Source organism: Oratosquilla oratoria, chromosome 44 (genome assembly GCF_046742065.1).
Source record: "Oratosquilla oratoria isolate Oo_2021 chromosome 44, ASM4674206v1, whole genome shotgun sequence".
In the NCBI taxonomy this organism is placed as follows: domain Eukaryota; kingdom Metazoa; phylum Arthropoda; class Malacostraca; order Stomatopoda; family Squillidae; genus Oratosquilla; species Oratosquilla oratoria.
The window spans coordinates 12,146,211-12,164,803 of NC_134820.1; the positions used below are offsets into that span (position 1 = coordinate 12,146,211).

At 39.4% G+C, this 18,593-nt stretch overlaps 1 protein-coding gene across 5 annotated transcripts in view; it reads left to right on the forward strand.

Moving 5' to 3' along the window:
- Window positions 1-18,593, forward strand: part of Daao1 (D-amino acid oxidase 1) — an 87,975-nt gene that overhangs the window by 28,262 nt on the left and 41,120 nt on the right. For all 5 annotated transcript variants that reach the window (XM_076180174.1, XM_076180176.1, XM_076180173.1 and 2 more), the window contains exon 3: window positions 11,738-11,864. In XM_076180174.1, coding sequence (XP_076036289.1) covers window positions 11,738-11,864 — 127 coding nt within the window. The remainder of the gene's footprint in view (window positions 1-11,737; window positions 11,865-18,593) is intronic.

Consider the following 18,593-nt stretch of genomic DNA (forward strand, 5'->3'; position numbering starts at 1 on the left):
GTATTGCCAGACAGCAGACAGTACTGCATACAACCTGCAGATCATGGTCTCAACTCCAGCATTCATTAACTCCATACTGATGTTGCAGATGCCATTTGCATTTCCACCCTTCAACTTACAGCCTCTTTCACCTCTGTCAGAGAAGGTGGAGCTTCACATATGAGTGTAATGGCAGTTGCCACTTGAACACCATCAAGGGAAAGCTATTTGCTTAGAGGGCCACCTCTGAGCAACTACTCAAAGTACTTAGCTAAGGAGCTACACCCCTCTATGCCTGACACCAGCTCACCATCACCTGTATAAACTGAGCTCCTCTGGGTCCTGGATCCTAGATTTGGAGTGGAGATTCTTTTGGGTTCAGTAAGCTGGCCTGAGATAATTTTTATTGAAATGGCTCTTGACATCCTCAGCAATTCCCCTGATATACCTCTCCTTATCCATCCTCATGAGAGTTTTAGTCCATCATTTCTGAGTCCTATATTAGTCCAGGTCACCAGCCATTCTGATAGTACATCTCAACTCCATACTCTGCAGTGTCTCCCATGATGCTACACCACTCCCTGACCTTGGACACTCTCCAGTGCACTCCTCTACAGCCTTAGGAGTTTCACATTTAAAGGTGTCCTCAAGAGTGCCAAGTAACTGAGACCAGTTAGAGATTGCTACTTCATATTCCTGGGCACACACATCATCCCTGAGCTTCTCCAAAGTAAATCCATGTAGGTTGTTACATCATGGGATTCTCCACCAGACAGCCTCACCAATGCAATCAACAGCCAACATCACCATTATTAATAATGTGCTCGTCTTCCATACAAACCCAAACCACATCAGAAGCAATGCCTGACCTTTCATCTGATTACTCACCAATTAAGATCACTGTAATATTGGAAGAAATGTTACAATCCAAGACAAAAAGGACTTTCATAAGTTACCAAAAAGCAAACTGGCAAAAGTATTGTGAAGATATTGTGAAAGAATTGGATTTTTTTATTAGATCAGTTCCCATCCTTGGATAAAGAATTGGAAATTTTTAAATCAGATCAGTTCCCATCCTTGGATAAAGCTGTTAACAAAATAGAAACAACCATTCAGAAAGCAAGTAGAAAACATTCAGAGGCTACAGAAAGAATTTCAACCCTAACTTTACATACGAGATAGTCATGATAAAGAAAGAAAAAAATAATAAAAAAGAAACCTCACAAAACAAGAAAAAGTACTAAAACAACATAACAGTAACATCATAAAATGCATAAATAACAAACAAAAAGAAAACTGAAAAACTAACAATATAGATGGAAAAATGTGGAAAAAAAAGTAAACTACCCCCCCCCCCCATGAAGCAGTTGGTGCAACACAAGACAAGATACCATCTCCTAAATAGCAGTGCAATATAAGACACATTTCTCCAAAGCTGGTTTCAATCCCACCATACCAGAAAACAGGAAAGTAATAAAAGAAGTATGGAAAATTAAAACATAATGTAGCCTCCCCCCATTTTCACAGTAAAAATGCAGAAGGTGCCATTAAGAAATGTGGTAATATGTGACATGTCTTTACTATATAAAGATCCCTCTGAAACTTCCTTACCATTTTAATACCCTGAGAGTTCAATACAGTACAGCTGAGGACTCTACAAGCTGTGGTAGGTTGCTTACCTCATTTCCAACTGTAATTGTCATATGTTTGTTTTATGTCTGTCTTAATGTTTATCTAATTGATTTGTATGAAATGTTGTCTACCTTCTTCATATGTGTTTAATTTTGCTTAATTGTGTTTGTTTTGTTTATGTGACAAGTTGTGTGTTTTGTCTGTTGCAGTATAATTGTTTGAGCAATAATACTTTAGTCCAGTTGACTTCTGGTTTATTTCAATTTATTGCTCAAACAATTTATCATCATGGAATGGGTATTATGGCCAGAGTGGTTTGATGTGGATCCAGACTTCATCTCTTCTGCTAAGGAATGGACCCATTGGCTGAAGATGTTTACTAAGTTTGTCCTGGCTATGGGGAAGTCTACCTCTGCAGTTGATAAGCTGGTTCTCTTCACTAATCATGTGGCTCTGAGTATGTATGATTACTTTTCAGACTGTGGGACATACCAGGAGGCTGTAACAGTCCTAAAATGTATGTACATACATATAACAAGGGTTTTTTACCCTGTGCTGGGTGGCTACTAAATAAAAGTAAAATTGTGGGAAACACACTGTAATCTCTGATACTGACAACTAATGCGTGTGTATACAACAAGAGCTGGCTCTCAACTGACGCCAAGCCAGTGTTGCCAATTTGGCGCGAACAGACATGCATCGCATTATGCAATATCCAATATAATTACAATATACACAATGATTACACATAATTACAATAAATAATAAAACAACAAACAACAAAACATATGACAATTTTATAAAGAGGGGGAAACATATAATTCCCCTAATAAGCAACACACAATTACAATGTACGATAATGGGATGATGTATGACATACCATGCTAACACAACCCCTTACAAGGGAGGTAGCCAAAAAAACAAAGGCATAGAAACCACTTCCACCCATTCCATCCCTAACATACTCCACTCCCCTTCACCCTCTCCCCTCCCTCTTATCTTGGCACCTCCTGGATGATGGATCATCCCTGCATCTTGCCCACTGCCCTGGGTCAGAAGCAGTGTCGCAAGACACAGCACATCCACAGCAAGGCCGCTTCATCAAATTGGCAACCTCCCCTCCTCTGTATAAAAAGAGATGACTAGGAGGATCCCCTTCGGGCTGTGTCAAATTATTTCTCATACATACTCCCTCACCCTTCATCCCCCACCCACTCCCCCTCATGCATCACAGCATCATCCATACACAACCCTTCTCCATTCACCCATATCTTCTGTCCTTTCCCATCCTTCCTCAATAGACAATCCCCTCTTCCCCAGTGCTCCTTTTACCCCATCCATCCATCTCATCCTAGGTCACCCCCTCATGTTCACTCCTTCCACCTCTGCCTTCCACACCTCTTTTATTAATCTTTCTTCACCCATTCTTTCCATGTATCCAAACCATCCCAATACTCTTTCATCAACCCTATCTCCCAACTCCCTTTCCACCCCCATTCTCCTCCTCACCTCTTCATTTCTCACTCTATCCAGCCTAGTAACCCTTATCATACTCATCTCAAAAACATTCAAACTCCTCTCTTCCTCTCTTATGTTCCATGTTTCTGCCTGGTACTGTGCTGTCAGCACAATCACTCCTTCATACAATCTCCTCACAGCATCCATTCCCAAATGTCTATTTCTCATTACACTTTTTAATCCCCCAAGGCATTTATTTGCTTCTTTCAACCTCCACCTCCATTCCTCCCTTTCCTGCCACATTTGCACCCAAGTATCTAAAACTATCTACTTCCTCCAGTCTCTCTCCCTTAATACTCACTTCCAGTCTGCTGCCACTTTCACCACCTGTACATCTCATCACCTTACATATACCCACATTGATCTTCAACTTCCTTCTTTCACACACCTTCCCAAACTCTGTCACTAACTTCCTCAATCCCTCCTCTGATCCTGCTATAAGTGCAGTGTCATCCGCAAACAACAACTGGCTTATCTCCCATTTGTCTCCATTTTCTTTTACCATCTCCAATCCCTGACCCACTACCCTTGCAACTTCTCACACCACCCCATCCATGTATAGATTGAACAACCAAGTCAACATAACACATCCCCGGCAAAATCCCACCTTTACCTCAAACCACTCACTCTCTCTGTTTCTATTCCTAACACAAGCTCTACTACTCTTGTAAAAACCCTTGACTGCTCTTAACAGCTTTCCTCTTATCCTATATATCTGCAATACCTCCCACAGTGCCTTCATGTCTACCCTGTCATAAGCCTTTTCTAGATCCATAAAATCCCAAATAACATCCTTATCTTTTCCTATAGCTTTCTCACATACCTGTTATACCACAAAAATCTGATCCAGGCAACCCCTACCTGTCCTAAACCCACACTGTTCCTCACCAATTACTCCCTCTGTTCCTCTCCTAATCCTCTCAATCAAGACCCTCCCATAAGCTTTCCTAAATTTACTTAACAAGCCGATTCCTCTGAAACTACTACACTCACACTTGTCCCTTTTTCCCTTGTAAAGTGGAACTACACAGGCACTCCTCCAGTCTTCTGGCACTCTACTCTCTCATAAACAAACATTTAATAACCTCACCAGCCAGTCCACCATCACTGTACCTCCTTTTTTCAGACATTCTGCATGACATCCATCCAACCCAGGTGCCTTACCTGCTCTCATCATCTTAACAACTGCCTTCACTTCATCTTTCCTTATTTCTCTTCCATTTTCCTCACTCATCACAGTCATTTTCTTAGCACTTCCCACTGCAACAACCTTTCCCTCCCTATCCTCCTTCACATTAAACAACTCCATAAAATACTCTGCCCATCTTCCTCATACTGCCTTCTCTTCCATTATCATCTCTCCATCTGCACCTTTTACCTTTTCTTCTCTACTTGATTTGCCTCCTCTTTCTCTCTTAATTTCTTCCCAATTTTTTTTTTATTACTTTCAAAATTTTGTCATATTCTTACCCCATTTCACATCTGCTCTCCTCTTTGCCTCCTTTATCTTATGCTTTACTTCTCTTTTCTTTGTACCTCTCATATGATTACCTCATCCTATTTTATAACCAATCTATGAAAGCTTGCTTCTCTTCTACAACCTTCTTTGCTTCCTCATCCCACCACTCACCACCCTTCCTTCTATTTCCTCCCATTCTCCTTGTTCCACACACCATCTTTGCAGACCTTGTGACTCCCTCCTTGAACCATCCTCATTTCTCCTCCACTCCTAGTTCTGCTCTATCCTTCACTCCCTCCCACTCCTCTCTCAGCTTATACTCCTTCTCATTTTCTTTCTCATTTAAGCAGTTTACTCTAAGCACCTACCTTCTGTGCTTTTCCTCTTTCTCCATCTATCCTCCACTCTTAACTTACCTTCCACAAAAAAATGATCTGGTATTCCCCCACTCTCTCCCCTTGGAACATGTACATCCTTAACTCTTCCTACTATACTCCTGATTACCACTGTATAGTCCATTAACACTGTACCACCCTTCCATCCACCACCCTCTCCCATGTGTATTTATGCTTGACTTTCTTTCTAAACACTGTATTTGCTATTATCAACTCTCTAGACACATCACCATCAACTCTCCACTACGATTTTTTCCTGGAACTCTACACTTCCCAACCACTCCATCTATTGGTTTCAATTGGTACATCATAATAAGGACTCACCACAACTATATGTGGCCGCCACACTAGACTTCATGGCTCCAGCATTAAGGTCTCTCAGTACCACTACATTGACATTTCTCCCTAATCCCTCTATGCACTCGTTTAAATCCATCCAAAAAGCCTCCCGTTCCTCTACACTCTTCTCATTACCAGGCCCATACACACTTGCAAAGACCCACACCTTCCTTCCCAGTTTCACCTTCATCCACATTAATCTTGAAAAAATCTCCTTCCACTCCACTACATGCTTATCTATCTCTTCACTTACTAGTATAGCCACCCCTTCTCTCCCTCGTCCTTTCTTCACTCCTGAGAACCTTCCAACTACACTCCCAAACTCACACTCGCCCCTTCCTCTCAACTTAGTCTCACTCAATGCCAACATATCCATCTTTCTTCTTACAAACATACTCTCTGTCTCTTCCCTTTTAGTCTCATCTGTACCACATCCACACACATTAAAAGACCCAAACTTTAGGGTACTGGTTGGAAAACTAGACCCTTTTATGCCTTTACTTTTTTTTATGAATGTCCCCTTTGTAGCTACAGGGAGAAGGATGCCTAGTCCTATCCCCATCACATTTTTTTGTCGCCTTGTATGACTCAATTGGGAAGACTTGCTGGCAGTATTCTTTTCCCCTACCACAGGGTTAGGCAAAAAAAGGAAATGAATATTCAGAGAAATGGTACAGGACAGTAACAAGGGGTTGGGGGACAGCATACCAGAGGGACAGTTGCAGTATAATAAAATATCTTCATTTCTCTATGAACAGAGATTTCTGCTATCACAGACAAAATGATGTGTGGTTGTGGTCCATAGGGGCACCCCACATAGACCCTAAAGTATCAGCTGCATGCTACTTAGCCACAATAACATGCATCCAATACCTCAGATGGATATGTATGTAAAACCCAAAAATGAAATATTTGCAAGGCACTTGCTTGCTACTTGCAGGCAAAGTTCAGGTGAGTCATTGGATCAATCCCTCCAGGCTTTGAAGCTTCTTGCTAAGGATTATCAGTTCCAAGCTGTGTCTGCAGAGCAAGCATGTGACAACTGTGTTCGGGATGCCTTCATAAATGGGCTGGTCTCTGGTGCAATACATCAGTGACTTTTGGAAAACAAGATGCTAGACTTGAAAACTACCTACAAACAAGCTTGCATCTTAGAAATGGCCCAGAAACTTTCTGCCTCTTATACTGCCAGAGACCCAGTGGTAAATTCATTTGATACTGTAGTGCCATCAGCAGTTCAGAGGGAAGAATTATATAGTGTTGAAAGTCATTCTGACTGTCTCTGCTGCCACTCCAAATTTTTTGTTTTTGTGGCTACAACCAGCATCCACAAAGCCAGTATCCTGTGAGAGGTGCAAAGTATTTAAGATATAAAAAAACAAGGGCAGTTTGCAAAAATGAGTTGCTCTGCAAAACAGTCAAACTCCCCTTCTAGCCCAAAACATTCTGTGGCAATGTTGGCTACCATAGTTGGGGCCACTTCCAAGTGTCTTGAAAAATCTGTTTGGTTTCTCATAATTAGTGGTTGCTCCCTTAGTGCTGTGATTGATACTGGAAGTTCTGAAAACTTTGTGCACTGTAATCTAGTAGAGCAGAACAAACTAGCTATGTTCCTAGATCATGGAAATGTTTCTTTGGCTGGTGAATCACTTTCTTCTAGTATCCTAGGTCAGTGTACTGTTGAAATGGGATTTGGAGGTGAAAGGTCTCCTTTGAAGGTGTGGCCTAGTTGTTGTCAAGGTGCCAGCTCAGTCTCTTTTCAAGAACCTGACACCTTCCTGCAAACCAGTTGCTACCAAACCTAGACAATACTCCATGGCTGACAAGAAGTTCATTGAACCAGAGACTGAATGCATGTTGTCAGAAGGTATAATTCGACCCAGTAATTCACTTTGGAGGACTCAAGTATTAGTCACATCAGAGAAGAATCACAAAAGGAGAATGTATGTAGACTATTCTCAAACTGTAAATCAATTGACTGAGCTTGATGTCTACCCCTTGCCACACATTGGCAAGATAGTGAATAACATTACACAATACAAGGTAATACCTTGGGTCTGAAGAGTGCATACACACACATACACGTTGGTCGAGGTAGCAGCGAAGTCTGGACTCCAGTGAAATCTTCAAAATTACGAGGATCAAAATGACAAGGAAGTACCTGCCTTGTATTAATAGGGAAGGGGAAAGCTCGTGGTGTAGTGGGAAGGTGAAGAAAAAGGAGAAGGGGAGGGATTACTGAGGAAAATGGAAGGAAATGAAGAAGGGCCCCGGATCTTAGGAGAAGTGTAAACAAGCGGGGGGCAGAATACACAGATGAACAACAAGGAAGCAGAGGTGTCAAGAGCAGAAATATAGATAATAGCAGCTCAATGGAAAGAGAAGATAACTGCTTTTATGGATTTAATGAGGGAGGAGGTGACAACCTCCCCCCCGACTAGTAAATCTAGAGGAGAAACTAAAAAAAAAAGTGAACAAAGAATGGGAGCTTATGTTTGACCAATTAACTCTAGTTGCTGAGAACATTTATAAATTGGAAGAACTAAGGAAAGTGAATCAAAATCTAACTAAAGAAATAGAAGAATTAAAAAGACAGTTAAGAGAAGTAAAGGAAGAGAATGAGGAATTAAAGAGGAATAATAAAGAAAATAAAGAGTCCATAGCAAAAGAGGTAAGCGGTTGGAAAAAAGTACAATAGAACAATAAAATGGAATTTAGAGGTATAATGGAACAGCAGATGAAAGAACAAACTAAAGACACAGTTATTAAAGTGATGAGGGAGAAGGAGAACATAGTAAGAAACTTAGCGGATAAAAAGAAATGTATAATTATATTAGGGATGGAAGAGAAGTATAATCAAAATAAAACTACAAGAATGAAGGAGGAAAAGGAGAAAGTAAATATTATATTAGAAGTACTTCAAGAAGATGAACCAGAAATAGGGAAGCAAATAGAAGAAATGTATAATCTTGGGAAATACAATACAGATAAGACCTAACCAATTAAGGTTAAATTCAGGTCACAAATGACAGCAGAGAATATCTTAGCAAAAACAGAGAAACTAGCAGACAGTGAGCAATATAAAAAGGTATGGATAAAAAGAGAAATGAAGAAAGAAGAGAGGATGAGAAAACAAAAAGACTAGAAGCTAAAAAAAAAAACGAAAAGAACAGTCAGAAAAAGAGAAATTATATTGGAGAGTAGTGAATATGAAAATGAGGAAATGGTTCATAGCAGAGGAAAACAGAAGGGAAACAGAAAACACCATGGAAGTAGCAGAAAATTAAAAGTGCCTTACACAAATATAGATGGCTTGAACGAACTGAATGATTATCTGAAAGAAAAAGAACCGGACATAATGGGAATAGTAGAGACAAAATTGAAAGGTCCACTACCACCCAACAGTGTAGGACATGGTGCATATAATTATTGGATAAGAAACAGAGAGGTAAAACAAGGGGGTGGAGTTATGTTCCTGACTAAGAAGGATATAAATGTGAGGAATGTCACACATGGAAAGAATAGAAGGTCCACTACCACCCAACAGTGTAGGACATGGTACATATAATTATTGGATAAGAAACAGAGAGGTAAAACAAGGGGGTGGAGTTATGTTCCTGACTAAGAAGGATATAAATGTGAGGAATGTCACATATGGAAAGAATAGAGTAGAGATGATTATGATGGAGGTGGAGGACAGGGATGGGAAGAGTAGGAAGTTTGTAAAGGATTACAAAGGCAGAGCATGCTGACAGGAGACCTTTTGGTCCATATCTTGGTCGGATGCAGAAAAAAAAATCATAATGATAATAATAAATTGATAAATAATAACTATAATAATGTAAATAACAAATAAAATACATAAATAAATGCATAGGTATAGTTAAATAATAAACAAACAGGTAAATAGTAAATAATAAAAAAATAACATATAACTAATAATAAATAAAAATCAAACAGACAAATGATGACAAAACAAAAACAAATAATATAAAATAAATCATAATCATTACAGCATCTTGCTTAGGTGTTTATCTAAATGATTCTTAAAGCTTCAAACTGAACTACATTGCACTACCTATGCAGGAATTTTATTCCATTCATTGACTACACAGTTGGCAAAGTTGTTTCTACCTACTTCCAAATTGAATCTATTTCCGGACAGTTTGAGACCATTGTTTCTCAATGTGAAAATTTTGTCACTTTAGATGTTTTCAATTCCCTTTAGAATTTTAAAGACCTGTATCAAGTCACCTCTGAGTCTATGCTTTTTAGGGAAAACAGATTCATATGTTTTAGTCAATTTTTGTATGATTTATTTTTGATATTTGGAATCAGTTTTGTGGCTCGCCGTTGTACCTTTTCCAGAGAAGTTATGTGTCTCCAAAAAATGGCCTCGTGGGAAGAGAGAGAACACAAAAGTATGTTAGAAGACACAATGATAACATTAAATAAGATAATGGAAGATGGAGGAAAAATAGTTATAATGGGTGACTTTAATTGTAAAGAAATCTGCTGGGAAGAGATGACAGTGAAGGGTGGAGACGACCTATGCATAAATACTCAGAATTGCTTAGAAGGTGACATAGCCCAAGCTGGAGCAATAAATGAATTTCAATCTAAATATGATAACTGGAGAATAAAGAGATATAGCCCAAAGTGGAACCATGTGTGAATTTGTAACCAGGTATGGTAAATTGGAGAGAAAGAAACAATACCCCTCAAATGCTGCCTCTTTCCAATATACGACAATTAGGTAAATACACTACTAAGATGTCCCTTCTATCTGCCCCTCTGGTTCAAATTTTCAGGTGAATTGCTTCAGCCCTACCCTCACTCAGATTCATTTTTTCCTCCACTATGCCATCTCTCACAGCAGTTGTTGCCCCACCCCACAACCAGTCCTTCCTGTTTTGCTTTCAGAAGGTTTATCTATTATTTCTCAGCTATGGATCAACATAGCTTCCATTGGAAGCTTAGTCTCAATTCTATAAATCTATACACCAAGAGCTTCTTCCCTCTTATAAGGGAGGTAGCCAAGTCAAAGGCACCCACTCCCACCCATTCCACTCCTATCCACCACCCTTGTTACCCTCTCATCTTGGCTCCTCATGGATGATGGGTCATCCCTGTCTCTTGCCACTGCCTGGATCAGAAGCAATGCAGCAAGACACATTTCATTCATCGAATGGCTGCTTCACTTAATCAGAAAAGAGAAGATAAGGAGAAATCCCTTTGGGGTGCATTGTAGCATCATCCGTGCACAGCTATTCTCCATTCACCCCTATACTCTGCCTTCTCCCTTCCATGTTCAACAGTCTCTTTCACCCCATATGTCCATCTTGTCCTCTGTTATCCCCTCACGCTCACTCTATCCACCTCTGCCTCCATGCCTCTTTTGCTAATCTTTCTTCACTCATTCTTTCCATGCATCCAAACCATACCAATACTCTTTCATCAGCCCTATTTGCCATCTTTTCCACCCCAGCTCTCCTCCTCACCTCATTTCTAACTCTAACTCTATCCAAACTTGTAACCAGAATATCCAACATGGATTAAAGTAAATCTTCCATATTTACATAGATTACTTTTAATGTTCTTCCAATGTCTCCTGCATTATCATGCCTTCTACTCTTTTTATACCATTTCTTTTGTCTCTGATATATGGCTCTTCAGATTTTCTTTTTCCTTCTCCCATCTTCTCACTCCTATTTTTGGCTTCATATACAAGTTCTTTTACCTTTGCTTGTTCATGTTCAGTAAAACCTCTCCTGACCCAATTATCCAAAGACTTGTCATTACCTGCAAACATCCAAGACCTAAACTTAATTCTTAACAGATGTGAATATGAGTCATCCCTCTTGTACCACCCCAGCCTCAACACATTTTCAACCTGATCATTGTTTTCCAGGTGATTTCCTATAATCAAGGAAGTAATTTCTCAAACATTCAGCAACTCACAATCCCAATTTTCCTTTCCAGCCAGCAACAGTGACATAATTTGATGATATGATTGCAGTGTGCGGATCAGTGAAAGGAGTGGACAAAAGTAATAGGAAAAATCTGTAAGCTTCCTGTGGGAGAGTGACAGATATTCATGGGAAAAAAAGTTATTGAAAAGACTATGGGGCTAAAGGATGTCAAGAATAGAGAAAAAAAGGAGGTAGTTCAATATTTTTTAAAAACAAATTTAAGGCAAAATTTGATAGATGGAGGCAATTGGATGTGATCCCATGAATACAGTTCTTTCCTGTACATTACAGTTAGCTAAATACACAAAAATAGACTTTATAAAAAAGATAATTACTACCAACCTACTTCCAGGTGTACTGGAGAATATAGTTGGTGTAAGCACAGGTTCATTTATATGTTTACAGTATTTTATTACATATTTATTTGTCTTTTTTTTTTGCAGTCAGTGTTTGGATGATTCATTTTACCATTACCGAAAGTTCCTGGATGATGAAGCTGAAGCAATACGTGCAGGCATCAAATGGATTTCTGGCTACCAGTTGTCATCAAAATATCCAGGCATCGTCAGGGTATGATCTTCTTCAACAGCCTTGTGATAATTTCTTCAACATGCTGGGATGGTTTGGGCACATGAAAAGAATGAATGAAGAATGACGAGCAAAAAGAGTGTGGAAGGCACAGGTGGAGTGAACCTGGAGTACACCAAAAATAAGATGGATGGATAGGGTGAAAGGGGCTTTGAGTAAAAGGGGAATGTATGTTTAGCATGGCAGGGAGAAGGCAAGAGAGGTGTGAATGGAAGATAGTTTGATGTAGCCTGAAGGGATTTCTACTTGTCTTCTCCATTTCTGTATGAGGGGACAAGTAGGGAGGGTTTCCATGTAAATGAAAAGGTTGGCCCTGCTGTGGATGTGTTGTGTCTTACTTCATTGCTTCTAACCCAGGCACTGGGAAGAAGACAGGGAAGATTCTTCATCCACAAGGAACTAAAATAGAAGGGAAATGATTGATGGATGTGGGTGAGTGTATGTCTTGGTTGGCTACCTCCCTTGTAAGGGGGAAGAAGCCTTTTGGTCTATAAATAGATAGACCAAAGGGTCCACTCTCCCTTGAAGGGGGGTAGCTGAGTCAAAGCATACACCCACCCCACAGTCAACCTTTAGCCATCAAAATCCATTCAATGATGCTTCCATCTTTGCACCTCATGGATGAAGTGTCATCTCTGATCTCTCCCACACTGCTCAGGTCAAAGGCAGTACAATAATATACATCACCTCTGCAGCAGAGTTTGAGCTGAAGTTGGTTTTACTCCCACTACTTTGTTAATTGGCAGCCCCCTCCTCTTCTTTGTTTATAGACCATTTCCTTAAGATGAACTTCCTCCAAATTGCTAGGTCCAGTGCTAATTCTTCCTCTAGTGCAAAAATTTCCATGTCCTACTGCACTGTTCCAACCCATGATATTCTTGGTTTTCTGGTTGTCTTTCTTTATGGTATCTATTTTTTTACCATCAGCACTCCCATGCCCCCTCCATCTCCCTTCTTTTATGTCCAAACCATTATAACCTTCCCTGTCTTATTCTTATATAGAGGGATTACTTGGGGTAGAATAGTGTGAATTTAGGAAAGGAAGAAGGTGTGTGGATAAAATTTTTGTAGTAAGGCAGATATGAGAGAAGTTTTTGGGAAAAGGAAAGGATGTATTGGGCTTTCAAGGATCTGGAGAAGACCTTTGACAGGGTTGAGAGAAAGCATTATGGGATGTGATGCAGATATATGGGATAAGAGGAAGGCTGTTGAGGGTAGTCCAAAATTTTAATGTAAGTAGTTGAGCTTGTGTAAGGGAAACATGTGGAGACAGTGATTTGAGGTGAAGGTGGAGCTCCATCAGGGTTCTGTAATGTCACTATAGTTGTTCCATGTGCACTAGAGGTAAATGTGAAGGTGATGGGTGGGGATTTGGAGGTGGTAGGTGAGTCAGTTGTTGTTTGTGGACAACACTGCATTTGTGTCTGGGTCATCAGAGTAGTGTCTAAGGGAGCTGTTGGCAGAGTATAAGAGGGTATGTGAGAGGAGAAAGCTGAAAGTGAATGTAAGCAAACATAAGGTGATGAGATGTACAAGGGGAGAGGGTGCCAGTGAGTTGAAGGAGAGGCTGGGGGAAATGGAGATTTTTAGGTATTTAGGGTAACATGTAGCAGGGAATGGAGGAGTGGGGGTGGAAGTAAACTATACAGTAAAGTAAGCAAGCAAATTTCTTGGGGAAATGAAAATTGTCATGAGACATTGGGGATAAATGCAAAGATAAAACTGTACACAGGGGTGATTGCGTCTGTGACACTGTATGGAAACGAGACTTGGAATTTAAGGGAGGTATAAAGGAGGAGTTTAAATGAGTTTGAGATGAAGTATTTAAGAAGTATAGTGGTGTTTATGAGGATGAATAGAGTGATAAATGAAGAGATAAGGTAGAGAGTGGAGGTGGAAAGAACTGGCTGATAGGGTTGATGGAAGATTGAGATGGTTGGGCACTTGGAAAGAATGAGGAAAGACCAAAAGGAGTGTAGAAGGCAATAATAGATGGGGTGGATTTGAAGGGAAGACTGACAATACGATGGATGGATAAGGTAAAGGGGGTTTCGGTACAAGGAACAGGGAAGGGAGTGGAAGAAGTAGGTATGAATGAAGAATGGTTGTGAATGGATGAAAGTTGATGAGGCCTGAAGAAATTTCTTGTTTTCTGCTCTGTGTTGTCATTAATACTCATAGATGAGGGGGAAGGTGATTATGTATTGAAACAATGGGGATAAACCAGCTATAGCTGTTGGATCCTTGCATATTTGCTTCTGACCCAGGTAGTGGGCTGGGTATAAGGATGGCCCTTCATCCATAAGGAGCTAAAATAAGAGGGAAAACAAATGGATGCTGGATGAGTGAAGGGTGGGTCATGCCTTGAGAGGCCATATGTCATATGAGGAGAGACTGGCTAAATTGAAATTACTGACTTTGGAACAAAGAAGAGAAAGAGGTGACCTGCTGACCATTTACAGAATCATGAAAGGCACAGAAGTCCTTGATACAGAGGACTTGTTAAATTGGGATAAAAGAAATACAAGGGGACATGATAAGAAACTGAAAAAGGATAGTTATAGAAGAGACCTCAGGAAAAAAAAAAAAAAATCCACACAGAGTGGTGGATGTCTGGAACAAACTGGATAAAACAATAGTGTGTGCAAAAACTATACACGAATTTAAAAGCAAACTAGATACTGCGAGATACAAAGACAGGACACCACGAGCATAGCTCCCCTTCCCATAAGATACAACTAGGTAAATACACCACTGAGCCCAATGAGGGGAAAGTAGGATTTGAATATACAGTACATATTAACCCAATAGTCCAAGGGGGTGTAGTAGTGTATATTCACCCACTACTTTGGCAGTTGGGGAGACAGCTGTGGAGCCTGTGGTATTGGCTCAAGTGGTAGTTGCTTGCCTGTGGGCATACCAAGCCCAAACATTCAAGTCAAGCAGCCCAGCCAATATGCCTCAGAGCCAAGAGGGGTCACCCATCCTGGTCTGAATAGAGGACCAAAGAGGCATGTGTTACTAGTCCCAGGGGAACATGGTGCAACCACAGCACTGGGATATCACTCAGCCTCAAGGACTCTTACCTCCATGCCCTGAAATTGTTCCACACATGGTAGATACATGGACTATTGACCTATAATGGGCTTGGATACTCATCAACTCAAAGAATTGATCTACTCTTTTGATAGTTTTCTTTTTCCTCCATCTGGGTGTCCAATACACCCACCTCACTGGCAGTTTAGTTGCCCATAATCAGACTGTGCAGTAGACAATACTGGGTTTTAGTTTCTTTCCATGATTTCTTGTTCTCCTGTCTCAAGCTACAAAATCTGTCAATTTTGTCAACTTACATAAATCAGAACACAGCAATTATGTTGTCTCTCCTCTTTCTTCTAATGAGGGCAGGTCCAGCTTTATTTGTCTCACCTAATACAGTTTCCCTTCTCTAGGAAACATTTTGATTACTGTTCTTTCTATTATCTTAGTCTTTTGATTGTACTTTTGACCAAATGGAGTAGATCAAAGTGTATTGAGCTGGTTTGGGCATATGGAAAGAATGAACAAGGAAAGACACATGAGTTAGTGACTAAAAGATATTTATAATAAGGGAGTGAATAAATATGTACCACAAAAAGAAAGAACATACATAAAAAGCTGGTATAACAAAAGGTGTAGTGAAGTTAAGGATAATAGAGACAAAGCTTGGAGGAAATGGAAAAGAGACAAGAACACAAGCAAATGGCAAATGTACATCAAACTAAGAAATGAGTATGTAAAAATGTGCAGAGATGAAAAGGGAAACTATGAAAAAAGAAAGAAAAAAAAAAATAGAAAAATGCAAGGAAGAACCCAAACTATTTTAAAGGTATGTAAATGGCAAACTGAAGAACAAACAAGAATTAGAAAAACTGCGCCAAGGTTAAAAATGAATATGCAGAAGAACTGGAAATAGCTGAAATCATGAACAACCATTTCAAGTCAGTATTCACAATAGAAAACTCACCTAACTGTGAGGAAATAGAGAGATATCCCCCTCAATGAAGGAAATAATTGTAACACAGAAGGAAATCAGTGACCAAATTAAAACCCTTGATGTCAGAAAATCACATGGTCTGGATGAAATTGCAAATTGGATACTGAAAGAATGCATGGAAGAATTAACAGACAAAATATACAATATAATTAAATTCTCACTTAAAGAAGGAAAAGTGCCACAGGACTGGAAAAAGGCAAACATTGTTCCAATTTATAAGGGAGGAAACAAAGAAGACCCATCAAATTACAAACCGGTCTCCCTAACAAGCACAGTAGCATAAGTTTGTGAAAAAGTAATCAAAAATAGATGGGTTAAGTATTTGGAAGAAAAAAATATACTGAATCCAAATCAATTTGGATTCAGACAAGGAAGATCATGTACAACAAACTTGATCTGCTTCTACTCAAGATTAATAGACATAATACAAGAGAGAGATGGGTGGGCAGACTGTGCCTTTCTGGACATACAAAAGGCATTTGATAAGGTACCACACAAAAAACTAATACGGAAGATAAAGTCAATAGGTGGCATTAGAGGAAAATTATTGGAATGGATGAAAGACTTCCTGACTGGGAGGAAAATGAGAGTAGTAATTAGAGACAAATTCTCAAACTGGGAAGAAGTGATAAGTGGTGTCCCGCAGGGATCAGTACTGGCCCCGATCATGTTTGCCATATACATAAATGACATGGATGAAGGAGTAGAGTGTTTCATGAATTTCTTTGCAGATGATGCAAAAATACTAAAGAAAGTAAAAACAGAGGAAGACTGCAAGTCATTACAACAAGACATAGACAAGATCTGGAAATGGACTCAAAAGTGGGAAGTAAAATTCAATATCAAGAAATGTAGTATGATAGAATTTGGAAAAAGTAAAAACAGAATATCGAAAGATTACAAAATTGGTGAAGAGGTCAAAAAAGTAAACTCAGAGAAAGATCTTGGAGTGATAATCAGGAAGGACATGACACCGGATAAGCATATTAATGAAATAGTCAGAAAAACCTATAATTTATTGAGGTCAATGAAAGTGTCATTTGCTTATTTGGGCGAGGAAATAATAAAAAATTCTAACTATACTAATAAGACCAAAACTTGAGTACGCAGCAACATTATGAACACCCAGTACCAAAAAGAATATAAAGAAATTAGAAAGAATATAAAGAGCAACAACAAAACTAGCACCAACTCTTTCTGAAATGATATATGAACAGAGACTGTCCAAATTAGAATTACCAACTCTGGAACAAAGAAGGGAAAGAGGTGACTTACTATCTATAGAATAATGAAAGGAATGGAAATCTTAGATAAGAATTACTTATTGAAAAGGGATACTGGAAAAACGAGAGGACATGAAAAGAAACTAAAAAAAAGATAATTACAGTAAAGATCTAAAAAAGAACAGCTTCCCACACAGAGTGATAGATACTTTGAACAAATTAGATAAAGAAACAGTGTGTGCAAACACTATTCAAGATTTTAAGAAAAAACTTGATGCTGAGAGATACAAAGACGGGTCACCATGAGCATAGCTCCCTTCCTGTATAATACAACTAGGTATTGGGCTTTGATGGTCATCAACTCAAAATAGTTGATTTGGCTTTTTGATGATTTTCTTTTTCCTCCCATCTGGGTGTCCAATACACCTACCTCACTGGCAGTTTAGTCACTGATAATCAGACCATGTAGTAGGTAGTACTGGGTTTCAGTTTCTTCCCATGGTTTCTTGTTCATCTGTCTCAAACTACAAAATCACTGTCAAATTTCCCTACGTACATAAATCTGAACACATCAATTATGTCATCTCTCCTCTTCTAATGAGGACAGGTCCAGCTTTATTGGTCTCACTTAATTACACTCTTTGCTCAAGGAACCAGATTGATTACTGTTCTTTCTTGTATCTTAAAAATTTGATTATGCTTTTTGTCAAATGGAGTAGCTCAAAGTGCACTGAGCTGGTTTGGGCATATGGAAAGAATGAACAAGGAAAGACTAGCAAAAGTAGTGTGGAAAAAGGATGTGGGATGGCAATTGATGGATAAGACAAAGGAAACTGTGGATGCATGAAGAATGTCTGGAGCAGGGTAGTGAAAATGTGAAAGATTGTGAATGGAGAAAGATTGTGAATTGACAAGAGTGACACATCCCAAAGGGAGTTTCTTCTCATCTTCTCTGTAAATTATGCTGAGTGGATGAAGCAGGGAGTCATTGGTGGGGGTAAACCAGCTGCAGTTGTCAGGCTTTGTTGTGGAAGTGCTGTGTTTTGCTGCATTATTTTCAACCCAAGCATTGTGGCTAGGAGGAACTATCTCTTCTTTTAATGAACTCACAATTAGCAATGGATTTTGTTTAACAGTTGGTCTCAGCAATTTTTCTTAGCTCCCTCACATCTTTTATTGAAACAGTCCTGTATCTGATTTTTTTCCCCACCAATCCTTGGCACATATTTTTCCACACCCAAGTTGTACTGGATCTGTTCTTGTGCCATTGGCTTGTTGCAGGTATTGGAAGAGGATAGTAGTTGCCAGTTGTCAACTACTGAATATAAAAAAATTGAGAAAAGGGTTTAGAGTTGTTAGAGATGGAATGTGCAGCATGAGAAGATGAATGTTAATGGGATTTGAAGACAAACTGTGAATAGAGGATTCTCTCTGACAACCATCTTGCAGTGT